The sequence below is a fragment of the Sinocyclocheilus rhinocerous genome, unplaced genomic scaffold, assembly GCF_001515625.1.
Source record: "Sinocyclocheilus rhinocerous isolate Xijiao unplaced genomic scaffold, SAMN03320098_v1.1 scaffold697, whole genome shotgun sequence".
Taxonomy (NCBI): Eukaryota; Metazoa; Chordata; class Actinopteri; order Cypriniformes; family Cyprinidae; genus Sinocyclocheilus; species Sinocyclocheilus rhinocerous.
In genome coordinates, this window is record NW_015664033.1 from 1241116 (window position 1) to 1255687 (window position 14572).

The 14572-nt window shown below is 37.1% G+C and overlaps 1 protein-coding gene across 1 annotated transcript in view; it reads left to right on the plus strand.

The window, feature by feature from the left end:
- Positions 1 to 8646: 8646 nt before the first annotated feature.
- LOC107729485 (serine/threonine-protein kinase SMG1-like) overlaps positions 8647 to 14572 on the plus strand; it is a 43252-nt gene continuing 37326 nt past the window's right edge. Inside the window, exons 1-6 of the mRNA XM_016540012.1 lie at positions 8647 to 8890; positions 11330 to 11487; positions 11991 to 12143; positions 12260 to 12396; positions 12485 to 12543; positions 13433 to 13646. Of these exons, the coding sequence (XP_016395498.1) occupies positions 8814 to 8890; positions 11330 to 11487; positions 11991 to 12143; positions 12260 to 12396; positions 12485 to 12543; positions 13433 to 13646 (798 nt within the window). The 5' untranslated portion in view covers positions 8647 to 8813. The remainder of the gene's footprint in view (positions 8891 to 11329; positions 11488 to 11990; positions 12144 to 12259; positions 12397 to 12484; positions 12544 to 13432; positions 13647 to 14572) is intronic.

Genomic DNA, 14572 nt, shown 5'->3' on the forward strand with positions numbered 1-14572 from the left:
TATATACACAAACACACCACACATAGTTTTTTTTTAGATCACTCAGGAGTGATGTTATTATTTTTAAAAAAACTTGAAATAATAATATATGGCTTCTTAAGGCTTCTGTAGAGGTTTAGATCACCTTGTAAATGCATTAGTGTTAGTGTCTGCACATGTGAACATGCTTTCACAGCTTGGGCAATATATGCCATGGCAAGAAGGTGCAGATACATGCACTTCTCTTTGCACTGTTGCCTTCACTCCACGCTTTTGCCAAGTTCACTTCATGTACTGTATTATCAACATCTTGGAGCTGTATTTTGTCTCAAATCTTTCTCAGTCAGTCTATGAAGTATGTAAGCATAAATAGGATACGTTTAGGGGGGAAAAAATGTACTTAGCATAGAATCGAAGTGCAATCAGAAACATTACTGTATCTGTCTTCTTAATCTTTCTTCTGTGTGACCTGTGCGAGATAAGTGTTTGTTTCAGGTCAGCTGTATGTTTCCACCACTGTCAATGTTAATGTAGATGATTACAAATGATTAGAGTGGTAATATTAACACGTAATAATAATGAAGCTGTGCCAGTGAAGACATGTATTTATTTATTTATTTAGATTAAAAAATGCATATAATAATAGCTATATAATTATCTCTAAAACATATCTGTATATATTTATAACTTAAATTGTGTACAGAGAATTGAACAAAGCATGTTGCAATAGATGAAATAGAATATAGATAAATCATGATTTTAAAAAAAGCAGTTCAAATGACTTCACTGACAGAAAGATTTTGGTTTCAAGGGTGACTGTTTTTAACTGTCTTCATTATATTCTAAACAAAAAATGTTTAGTCCACCATCTCCCTGTCTGCTCTGAAACTTCTGAGAGTTTGTTCCGCTGATGCTGTTCATGTAATGGTTTATTAAGTGTGAGAAGAAATGAAGCAGACCTCTGATCAGCAGAATCCCTTTAAAGGTCTCTTTCACAGAGACTGTAATGTGTGAATCAATAAGAGACATGTATTAAGTGAGGAAAGTGTATTTAGGTTGTTCCATGATGCACTAGAGTGACGTTTATTACTGGACTTCTCCCTTTGTTTTAGTATGCTTTTTATTTTTATAGAAGGCATATTTATGGAATCTTATTATACCTTTCATATTTTATATACCTGCACTTTGGTGCAGATTGGACATCAGTAAAGTCTAAAATCACTGGATCATTTAAAAAAAAATGAGTGAACTATCCCTCTGTTATTAATTTGAAATATTTGTTTAAACCATTTAGCAATTGCAGTGATGGCAATACACTAATTAAATCACACACACAAACACACACACACACACACACACACAAAGGATTCAGGCTTGTTTGTGTAAAAAAGTTCCCTCTGCAGGCCTTAAGAGGGAGATAATTACTCGAGGTTTACAAGAGGGTCAATTAATTACTCTCTTTAGCAACAGGGGAACAGCTTAACCCCACTGTCCACATGGGTCAGGCATATGATCATCAAAACTACCTTGTTTACGAATTTACAAATTGAATTTTCCTCTTGGCATATTTCAAGACAGATTTTATTACAAAATTCCCATCCAGAAAGGCAATTAAAGCTGAGGTTTTGAAATGAAAACTTTAAAATCTTATAACAAAAACTTTTCATAAATTAACTTTTATGGTCCATGTACTTAATTTTCCCATAAAGCCATGCATGAGACAATGCAAAAAAGAAACAAGTGCAATGGTCAAAGATATCCATTTAGCACATGTTTGCATAAAAACAATGGAAAAGCATAGTGGAAAACAAAAACGTGTTCTTTGTGAACAGCTCCATAATATAAAATGTTTTCTAAATATTGAGGTATATTCTAAATAAATAAGCATAATTGTGACCCTGGAGCACAAAACCAGTCATAAGGGTTTATACATCATCTGAAAGCTGAATAAATAAGCTTTCCATTGATGTATGGTTTGTTAGGATAGCACAATATTTGGAATCTGAGGGTGCAAAAAAATCAAAATATTGAGAAAATCGCCTTTAAAGTTGTCCAAATGAAGTTCTTAGCAATGCATATTATTAATCTAAAATTAAGTTTTGATATATTTACAGTAGGAAATTTACAAAATATCTTCATGGAACATGATCTTTAATTAATATCCTAATGATTTTTGGCATAAAAAAAAATAATAATTTTGACCCATACAATGTATTTTTGGCTATTGCTACAAATATACCCCAGCAACTTACGACTGGTTTTGTGCTCCAGGGTCACAATTAGTGACAATTATGTTATTATTATTTATTATTGTTAAACTTATCTATTTCGTGACAGTGTTGAATTATAAGTGTAATATAGTAAATTCCTTGCTAGCGGAAACTTGTGGATAAGAATAGAGTGTTTTTTTTGGAGGGGGGGTCACTAATTGGCACAGCATATGAACTAGAGAGAAAAGCAGAAAAGGTCATCTGCCTAGCTGAGGTTAAGCTCTTTCTATCTTTTGAAGCTCTGCAGTCACCTGAGGCTTAAATGCCTTCTCTTTTAGAATCTCACCTTCTAGGTCAGAGACAGAAAAATGTGCACAGACGGACACTGACCGTGTTTGGGATTCCAGATCAAGACTCAGGAGTTATTATATGGACACACACATTCCTGTCACAAGGTCTGCAAGAAATGAAAAATACCCTTTCTATCAAAAACAAGAGACATTTTCTGACTTTTTATAAAATCATGGGGTCTCCAGCAAAAGTACCCTATTTGAAAAGAAGGAAATAATGTCTGGCATTAATGGCCAGATGATTGGGTGGGGGGGGAAAAAACACTAAGCATTCGGTCTAGTTTAGTTTAGCCATATATTGCAGCTCACTATCTACACTAAAAATAAAGTTTTTTTATTGGCTTCTATAGTTCCATGAAGAACATTTAACATTCATGGAAGCTTTCCTTTCCACAAATGATTCTCTTTAGATTATTAAAATGTTTGCCAAAGAAACAAATGCTTCTTTTAAGAACTAGTCACTGAAAGGTTCTTTGGGAAAGCAAAAATGGTTCTTCTATGGCATTGCTGCAAAAAATATATATACACATATATACAACAGTGATAGGAGGACGATGGGGGCAGGGAATTGGAGTGAAGGGGAGAGAAATGCACATGAAGTGCCTATAGCAGGCTGGAGAGAGCCCTTCATCACTGCAGGGATGGAGATGAGCGGACATCTTGTTGCTGCACTGTGATTGAGGGATGCTGGGTGTCGGGGTTGAGCATGTGTGCTGCAGGACAGTGTGGAGTGTTGGGGAGATTAGAGGGTGTGTGAGCCTCTCTCAGCCCCTGCCTTTTTGTTGGACTCTTCCTACTTGGTCAAGTCCAAAACACTGACATCAGACTGTGTAAGAAAAGGAGAAAGAGAGAACCCAAGGGCCTAAAACTGATATTTTGTGTTATTAACCCAATGTAATGCTCTCTGGGCGGACAATTTACTACATATACTATCCTTCGAAAGTTTGGGGTAAATTTTTTTTTTTTAAATAAATTAATACTTTTATTCAGCAAGGATGCATTAAATAAATCAAAGTGACAGTTAAGACATTTATAATGTTATAAAAATGTCTGTTTCAAATAAATGCTGTTATTTGGAACTTTCTTATGCACCAAATCAGTATGAATGATTTCTGAAGGATCACGTGACACTGAAGACTGGAGCAAATGCTGCTGAAAATTCAGCTTTGCCATCACTGGAATAAATTACATTTAAAAATATATGAATATAACATTTACGTTTACTGTTTTTACAAATGAATGCAGCCTTCGTGATCACAAGTCTTTTTTTCGAAAACATAAAAAATCTAACCAACCCTATTCATATCACAAATAGGAAAAAAAACAAAAAAAGTATGACCTTATCTATTTTACTATTCAAATCGTCTGCTTTTATTTCAGATTTAATTTAATTTAATAATTGAATTTATCAAAATGGAACTTAATATATTAATTAAAATCAATAACAGTTTTATTAGTGTTCTAAGTCAGTATTATGTTTGTTATAATATAATAACCTTTTGCAATTTTAACTTTTATACATATGGAAAGCATCTAATTCATATTGTTGCAGACACATCAAACACAACTGACCTGTGATTCCTCATTAACCTTTAACTTGTGAAATTCAATCCCCAAACACCACAGTATGGCCACAACCTGGAGTGAGTAAGATAAATGCTTCAGAAATACCAGCATGTTTGCCAACAGAATAAAGCAAGAAAATAACTAACAGTTAAATGGTTTAACTTCAAATCTATGGAAACATTTCATCTTGTAATGATTTGTTGGAAATGTCATGACGTCCAGCTTGTCTGCAGAGTTATTGAACACCCACTTCACACTACTTGCTTAGTTCCATTAGTCTCCCCTGACACCGTCTTGCATTTGATAGTGTGTCTGCTTTATCTCACGGCCTACAGAGCCCATGCTATTAAAGGCCCAGAATTCCTCTTATCTTTGTGAGGGCAGCTAAGGGCAGGAGCGTGGCGATATGACTCATTCTTATACTGAAGAAGGACTCCATTTAAGATTTTCAGATGGGATTGCTGCTAAATACGGTCTCTAATTGAGTCGTTTTGTATGTCCTGTTGCTGCATCCTGCCAGGTGTAGACAAATAATATCTAACATGCAGTACAATACAGGAAGGAATGGCTTTAAAGAACTTTTTTAACTTTTATCATCATTTACATGTAGGACTATTTCACTGTATAGTAGCCATGTACACACTGTACCAAAATTTGGTTGTCAATTCACAGGGGTGTGGACTCGAGTCACTTGACTCCAGACTCGACTCGGACTCGAGTCCCAAATTTGATGACTTGCGACTCGACTCGACATAATTAAAGAAGACTTGAGACTCGACTTAGACTTTGACAGCAAGGACTCGAGACTTGACTTGGACTTGAGCCCTGTGACTCGGAAAGACTTTATGATCAGATCAAAGTCATTATAGACGCGTCCCTGCAGCGTTGCGCTTGACTGGCAATAAACCAGAGACTGTGTTGATACACTCTAAAAAATGCTGGGTTGTTTCAACCCAAGGTTGGGTCAAATATGGACTAACCCAACTTTTGGGTTAAAAATTTAATGTAAAAATTTACCTGCTGTAATTATGAGTGAAACGTCACGTCATTATTGTGTATCAAACAGTGCCACCTTGAGGGAAAAATATGCATTGCACATATTGAGTCATCAGATATGTAAATATAGTTGCGCAGGAAAAAATACATACACATTTACATACCTCGGGTCTCTAGCGACCCTATACACTTTTTACAAAAAAAATATCAGAAAACTGTAATTTTATATTTTACTGTTTTTTTCTTGTAATATTGTTTATAATTAATAGATTGAGGAATACTAAGAAAGTTGATGTCTAACTAAAAAAAATGAAGGAGGGAGAGGGTAGAGAATGATGTCCCGGGTCTCTAAAGACCTGAGGTATGCATTTAAGGGTTAAGTTTAAAGTTAATCCATAATTGAGATTTAAATCTGAGTTTAAAGTTATGTGCAACAGGATGGATAACTTGACTCGAGACTTGAATGCAAAGACTCGAGACTTACTTGTGACTTGCAAAACAATGACTTGGTCCCACCTCTGTCAATTCACTTTGTAATCCGGTTCTGTACACACCCAGTTCAAGTTACAACTGAACTGAATTCTACAAACCCAAAGAACAAGCCCAAAAAATAAGCAGACATGACAACACTTTGAGAGCGTGCTCTGAGAAGCAGCTTAGTTAAGTGGCTTAGTTAAAATTGCCAAACATAAGTCTTTGGTTGCTGTAATTTTACTTTGGTCAAAAATAGTGGATACCAAAAATAGCAGTCTTCAGTTCGGTTGTAACTTGAAAACAATAATTTAGGGGATTCACTCCCATATTTAAATGCGATTGTCACTCCTGAAACTTTACAGTGTGTACGTGGCCACGTGGCTGACATTAGGGTTCTTCAAAACCATCTTTATAGAGCCACATTCCTAAATTAATTCCCTGGATCACTGAGTTTTCGCCCAAGCCAACAATGAGAAAGTAGTTCAGACATTTCCAGTGCATCATTGGGCGTACCCATGACCTGTTTGAGGAAGATGAACTGAGACGTGTGAGCTCGCTAAAAATATCTTTTTTGAGTCTGGTATTGATTTTGAGTCAGTTCAAAGCCAGCTGATGTGCAGACATGAGATGAAACATAGCACCCGTTTTATTGGTAGAATTCCCAAAAATATGTTCTTGTACGTTGTACATTTTACATTGAAAAGGGGTGATTAATTCTAGAAAAATGTCTTTGGTTACCTTTACTTACATTTTCCTACATTGCTTGTAATCCCTCAGGTGTAGATGGTGGTGCATATTAGATAAGCAACAGCTGTGACATTCAGCCCTTCCTGTAGCAGGACAGTCGAACAGCTGCACATATTGTTAATTATGAGCGCTTTTTGCTGACCTCCATTGAGCAATTTCCATGAAATTATGCTTTCTGCAGCACTTAGGGTTTTTTTTTTCTCAACAAAACACAAAAATCTGGCCAATAATGGTTTGTAGTATAGTTATATAGTCTTAATTAACAGTCTTAGTTAACTCAAAGGGTGCAATAACACACTGTGAGCCATGTAATCTCCTTAAGTTACTAGCTGTCATCTCTATGTACTGCTACAGTGTTGATTGTGCATTGTTGCTTAGCAACTTCAATTCCATGCATTGAGGAAAAATATCACAGCAAGGCTCTGTGAAAGTGAATGGGCCATTTTCAGTGGACCATCTCTTTCTACTTGCTGGAAAAAGTGCAATGGCTTGAGTGTTGCTGGATATTACTGCAAGACATGACAGACAGAGATATAGGAGAAAAAATATTGGGCTGATGAATTCTGCTTTAGCTCCTTGCTACCATCTTGTGGTATAATTATGCAATGTGGGTGTGGTGAATGGATACGCAAATAACACAAGTTTCTTCTCAAACAATAGCCTCAAACTCTATATCAAACATATTTGCTTTTTATTAATGTGTTAATATTATGTAATAATTATCGCAAGACAAACTTTGATGTTGGCTTGAGAAAGAAAATTAAATGCTTTTTGCATAAGATTAAAGTCAGTTAATGTTGACATGGTCACACACCCACTGCAAACAATAAAAGTTTACCGAATCTGCAAAATATGTACACCAGGCATTCATGCTGCAAACTGCAATGGGGGTCGTCTTTTTCAGTTTGTTTATTTTATTTATTTTTATTTAATAGTGACAGTGCTCATTACTCAACAGTAACATACTGTAAATAAGCCAGAGTTAGCCCCAATGGCTAATTTTCATATGTTGCCCCTTGCCAGACTTTAAAAAGGCAACTTAAAAATCTGAAACACAGTAAGTTATCACACATAAACATACAATAGCATTTACAATTACATACAATAACACTATTCAAGATAATAATGGCAGTATCATAAAAACAAAAATTACACATGATTACAAATACAGTTTGCTTTTAACCATTTCTTTAATTTATATTTAAATGTTAAAAAATGTTTTACTACTCCTTAATTCAGTTGGTAGAGTATTCCAATAGTTAATGGCTCTGACTGAAAAGACTGACCGTCCAAATGTTGTACGCCTAAACTGTACAGCAGTCTCCTCTAGTAATTGCTCTGCGTTATAAACTGGCATAATGGAGGAGGTGCATAACCATTTAAAATCTTAAAAATCAAGCAAACATCAACCAAAAATTATAGTTAATAAAGATAGTTATTAATATAGTTAATATATTATTAGTTAGTTAAAGTTATTATAGTTAAAGATAGTTAATAATAGTTAACAAATATCTACACATTCATAAGCCAAAATGCATTGACATGAGAAATAAATGATTTCTGAAATAAATAAATAAACGAGTTTATGCTCAAAACAAGAAAAACTAAATAAACTTAATTCAAGTGGGAAACAAGTTATTTTGCGTACCCCAAATTTTTTTTTTGTCGTTGTAAGCCTAAAATCGCTTGATTTTGATCAATCAGAAAACAAGACTTAATATCAATTGTATTCTCGTGTACATGTGTCTTGACTTAAGAATGTTTCGTTTTTTGTTTTTGTTTTTTGCAGTCCAGAGACGAATTGTAGAAATTGTGTTGTGAGCATACCTACCAATAACAATGTACCAAATATAAAACCAAACATAATATGCCTCCCTGAATCTAATGGTGAATGGGCAACTTTAACGAGATGTTTTTCAGTTAAACAGCACTGAAATGCTGGCTTCATTGTTTTCTTTTCTCTGTGTTTGAAGCTCTTCTTCGTTTTTCTCCATTCCGTACACATCCTGTTGTCACTAGGCAACCACGCGGTGAATCGGGCTACCTCAACAGATGTTTCTATTTTCTGCTCAAGTGAAGTTTAGGTAAAATCTCACATTCCAATTATTATTACTTTTTCCTGCTTAACCTACACTTCCCACTTCACGTGCCAAGCTTCAAGTGAACGAACAACCTTGGAGTTATTTTGAGTAAGTCCATGTTTCTGCCATTGTGCGTGTAGGCACCATGGGAAATGTATTTGCCTCGGCATTTGCACTAATAACAATAGAGCTGCAGTTATTTCTAGCCACCGACAGATGGGGCAGCCGCCGTGTGAACCGCGGAGAAGGAAAGAGTAGAGAAATAGATGGGAGGGTCAGGCCGCTGCCTCTCAGTTTCAAACATTCAGTGCATTTCAAACCTGTGCATGGACATAAACTGAACGGTGAAAGTAGGGTTTGTTTGCGGACTCCTCCCGTGTTAGACGGGTCATGCTGTCTTCGCGAAGGTAATGAGCCGCAAAGCCCTCGGGTCTCGGCTGAGCAGCGCCCACAAACTGCAGCGAAACTGGAATGACTGGCAGCCCAGGTCAGTAGCGCACCACACGGCCGAGCGCTCGCACAACAGACCGAGGCTTCAGCGAGGCCTTGCTCTCCTGCGCCTCTTTATGAAACACAGCAGCGGCCTATCTCCACGTGAGGAGACTTTTCTACGCATTCATCTCACATCACGTTGCACGATAATGAGGTTGAACTCTAGTCTTTGGGAATAGTTAAACCGACAGGTGTCACGCGCTCATGTTCATTTTTCAGGTTGGTTAGCAGATGTTAGCAAAAGCTAACTCACAAACAATCGGCGAAACTGGCGATATTTATCATGTTTGCGTTTGTTCGCTAGCTTTGGTTTGTAGACTGAGTAAAAATGTGAGTGTAACAGCGGGAATTTGTGTGTTTTGACAAACACGCGGATGTGTCGTGGCGTTCATTTGTGGTTTGTGAGGGGAAACGCGTGTGGTCGGACACGTTTAGCCACAAGCTGCATAGACTGGCAGCCCAGGTCAGTAGCGCACCACACGGCCGAGCGCTCGCACAACAGACCGAGGCTTCAGCGAGGCCTTGCTCTCCTGCGCCTCTTTATGAAACACAGCAGCGGCCTATCTCCACGTGAGGAGACTTTTCTACGCATTCATCTCACATCACGTCGCACGATAATGAGGTTGAACTCTAGTCTTTGGGAATAGTTAAACCGACAGGTGTCACGCGCTCATGTTCATTTTCCAGGTTGGTTAGCAGATGTTAGCAAAAGCTAACTCACAAACAATCGGCGAAACTGGCGATATTTATCATGTTTGCGTTTGTTCGCTAGCTTTGGTTTGTAGACTGAGTAAAAATGTGAGTGTAACAGCGGGAATTTGTGTGTTTTGACAAACACGCGGATGTGTCGTGGCGTTCATTTGTGGTTTGTGAGGGGAAACGCGTGTGGTCGGACACGTTTAGCCACAAGCTGCATAAGGTTAGTTTTTCAACATTTGCCATCAAGTTAGTAAGTCGATTTACGTTGTGTAATGTATATTGCAGACATACTGGATAATATTAGTCTCATACTGATTTAAGGCTTTTTGAACTCCTCCTGTGAAGCTCAAATAAATCTCGACGCTCATGTTCACTTTGCTAACCAGCTCCATTATTTTCGTTGTGCCACTGACTGAAGCGGATAGCCAATTTCAAACCTTATTATTTTATTTGTAATTTTAAACCGTTTTAATTTGGACGTTTTCATAGTTTAAACCGGACAAGCCAGGTGTCTTTGTTGATTTAATGGTTCACATTTTGAGTACTCATACTTTCTGCCATGTTAGAAAAGTTCTATTAATTTTTAATGTTTGGCAGGTGATGTAAATGATCAACGTTATATTTCTGTGAACTGTTCGAATTCAAACTGTAGTTTAATTAGGATTATTAAAGTTATAGTTCACTCAAAAAAGGAAGTTTAAGTCATGTCATTCAGTCAGTTCACATGTTCCAAACCTGTATGGCTTTCTTTCGTCATTGGAGCACAAAATGTACATTGTTTCAATGTTTTTGAAGAATATCCTAGCCCCATTTTTTCCAACATAATGAAAGTGAATGAGAATAGACGTCAGGTTCCAAATTGGCCCAAAAAAAAGTTGGTATCAATGATTTATTGATATCTGCATATCGACTCACTTCATTCGTATGAATGATGCTTTTGCAAAGTGGACTGATCCAATTTATTGTTTGCTGTTCCATAGAAGAAAGGCTTATGGATTTGGCATGACATGGTGGCAAATAAATGACAATGTGAGTTTTTGGTAACGTAATTTGGTAGATACCTGTTGATTTATTGTTCATTTAACTGGCAACTATCATGTTTGTTCAGGATCAATGTGTGTTCTTGTGTAGATGTTCCTTTTACATATGAATGGATATTCGAAAGTTTGAGGTCAGTAAAATATAAAAAATATATATATATTTCGCAAAATGCATTAAATTGATCAAAAGTGGCAGTGAAGTCTTAATGTCACACTTGTTTTTTTTTTCTTTTTCAAATCAGCATATTAGATGATTTCTGAAGAATCATGTGACACTGACAGCTGGAGTAATGATGCTAAAATTCAGCTTTGCCATCACAGTAAAAAAAAAAATTACATTTCAAATTATATTCAAATAAATTTAAAAAAAAACATTTTAAATTGTAATAATTTTTCACCATCTTATAGTTTTTACTGTATTTTTGATCAAAAAAATGTAGCCTTGCTAAGCAGAAGAGACTTCTTTCAAAAACATTTAAAATCTTACTGATACTGACTTTTGAAAGTGTTTGTAAACAAATTGTGGTGTTTGGTGTTTTATTCATATGGTGTCATCAAAGAGTAGATACCAACTCCTTTTTGTCCACTTGCACAATAAGTGGTCACCTCTGGTCAAGCTTTAGCATGCTGACATCAACGTGAACATGGACAGTTAAGTTGCTGTAGCCACTGATGGTATATCAAATGTTTTTCAGAGGCGACAGTCTGTCAGCCAGCCAGGACGGTGTGAAGAGCAGTGTCTCTAGATACCGTGGTTCAGAAGTTCTTTTCGACATTCTGCCCTCTGACCAGCCTGGCACCCCACCACTGCACAATGATGCCTTCACTGCTGCAGATGTACTCGAAGAAGGAGGTGTGTGCTTCATCTGGCCCTTTGTTTAGCCTGGCTTTAATCAGCTGGATTATATCCGCCAGTGTTTTTCAACATCAATACCAATACATTCTGCTGAGGGTTTGTTGATTATTTGTTTCCTCTTCTGTGTGTCACCCTGGTTAAGGTTTCTGTTTATAGAAAGAGAAAGAGAAAGTAATGTCAGAAAGGGTTTTTTTTTTGGGAAGGTCCCAGAGGTTCCTTGTGCGAATAAATCCCCATTTATTTATTTTTTATGAATATAATATATTTGTTCTATTGTTTGTTATTTGCTTTATTTTTAATAGAGAAAAATTAAATAACAAACAATAGTTACACCTAGATTATACCATATACGTTTCTTTTTGCCCTGCTTATAAAAATAGAACCTTACCTTAGTGACACAATGTTCTAACATGTAATTTATGCTTTAGTGTCTCTTGTGGTGTTTTTTTTTTCAGATTACAAATGTTAAGATTACAAATGACAGTATTCTTGCTTTCTAGGTGGATATGATGCTGATGGAGGCCTCTCTGAAAATACTTATGGTTGGAAGTCGCTGGGGCAAGAGTTGAGAATCAATGATGTGACTACTGATAAAACCACTTTTCAGCATGGAAACCGTGCTTTAGCTACAAAGGACATGAGGAAATCACAGGGTACATTCACCTTTCAGTGCTCATACATTGTTTGTTTGGAATGAATTGCCTTGGAGCTTAAGTGGGGCTGTTGAATTCATTTATTTACTAGCATCACTTTCTCTTTTATGTCCCAGACCGACCGTTGGCTCACTCCGAGGAGTCTCGTCTGGCCAATCTTCTGCGGAGAGCGTCACGAGAAGATGACCGGGAACGCAGACTGGCCACTATGAAACAAATGAGGGAGTTCATTGTGCACTCTGAAAATAAAGTGGTACGGTCTGACATGCTCAAATCGATTTTTATGTGTCTATAGAATTAAACTGTTTTTAATCTGTATTGTTTGCATTCATACATTACAGGTCCTAGTGAAACAGTTGGATTCCATTTTGAGCACCCTGAATGACATTTTGAACGAGAGGTATGACTGCACAGCCTATTTTTAACACAATGGGGGAGTTATCAGAATTCACTCCACTGAGGGTATATTTATTGTTCATGAAGTGTTATGAACACCTTACTGAGTCCTAGTCATAAACAATTTAACCAGCCATTATTACATTTTGCCATACCTGAAAAAAATTAGCCCGCTAGTATGGGAATTTTTTTAATTTTAAGACTGGGTGTTAGACACCCCACTCCACAGGATATGCCAATTGTGTAAGTTCTTTTTGTATGCTTTTGTACAGTTATGATTACAATATCTCCCTACACTTGTATTTTGAATGTGATTCATTGGCCAAAAAAAGAGAAAACGCACAATAAGCAAAGTTAAATATGAAATTGAATATGACTTTTCCTTAATTTCGAATAGATATTGCAATAATACATAGGCCTTGTCCCAAATGGCACCCTAAGCCTTTGCAGTCTTCCTCCAGGTCCACACTTTGTGACAATGCTACGTAATAATTATCAGGTAGAAGTTTACTTTGAAGCTCAGCTCAGTTTGGGCCAGGGCGCATAGTGGCTGCAAAGTGAGCACTCACAAGCACAGTTCTGAAACCTTAATGGATGCGCATGACGGGGCCATTGTAAGTTTATAAGACCACAAGTTCACATGAAGTGCCATTTGGGTCAGGGCCATTGTTATCCTGGATTATTTTGGCCATGATAATTGTGCAGTGAAAATCTGGCCTAATTTCAACTCAAATCGATATTTAATATCTATTTATTTATTTATATATATATATATATATGTAAAGTAGCCTTATAATAAGCAGGGTAGTGTACAGTCAACTGGTCATTATTGCATAACAAATCCATGCAGTACCTGATCACACGTTTCTGTGCGTTTCTGTTTGGCCTTACAGTAGTAAGCTCCTGCAGGAGCTCAGGCAGGAGGCCGCGTGCTGCCTGGGATTGCTCTGTGCCGCCCTCAGTTATGAAGCCGAGCGGATCTTCAAGTGGATGTTCCTCAAGTTCAGTGTGTCCACAAAGGATGAGGTGAAGCTTCTGTACCTGGTGGCAGTGCACAAGGCACTTGAAACGGCAGGGGAGAAGAAGGCTTTTTCATCTGTAATGCAGGTATTTATTCGGATCCATTGCTAAATCTTGGATTACCCTTCTGTATAATCTTTTTCTGTGGTTGAAATAGGCCTGGGCGATAAAACGGTATCGATATTTATCGACGGTACACCTTCAAAAACTATATAAAAATTGTTCGATATAGTGCACGATATAGGCACGTGCTATGAGTGACGCAGACAGCTCACACAAACACAAACACATGCTGTATTGAGTGCTGTGCCTGCCTGTGATGAGGAGATTGTGAATAAAAAAATTTATATTAGTCTAATTTAAAATAAACATTTGCGATACATCGTCGTATCGATATTTTGAACACAGCACTAGTGAAAACCGTAACCAAGCCATTCACACAGATGCATATTCAGCGCATTTTTAGACGGACAAATATGACTGCTGCACTCGCGTCTCACACAAGAGATGTAGACATGCAAAGTTAAAACAGTTTAAACTTTTAGAAATCACGTCGCAAATTTGTGGAGGTTTATTCTAGGCCTGGGCGATAAAACGGTATCGATATTTTTCGACGGTACACCTTCATCGATAACGGTATTAAAAATGTTCGATATAGGCACGTACTATGAGTGATGCAGACAGCTCACACAAACACGAACACTTGCTGTATTGAGTGCTGTGCCTGCCTGTGATGAGGAGATTGTGAATAAAAACATTAATATTAGTCGAATTTAAAATAAACATTTGCATTTGAATGTAAAAATGGTACAATCGAATGTTAGGAGTGCATCAGGGAGTGTCATCAGTGGCGCGCGAGATGCGGTGATGATGTAGGCTAGTGACGTTGTTGCATTTTAATGTTTTGTTAGTCTACCCCACGAGACGCGCCGCTGCTGTGTTATTCGTTCAAAATATTAGAGAAATATAGTAGCTCAATGCGTAGAAGATCTTGATTAGGTTAAAACCGAAAC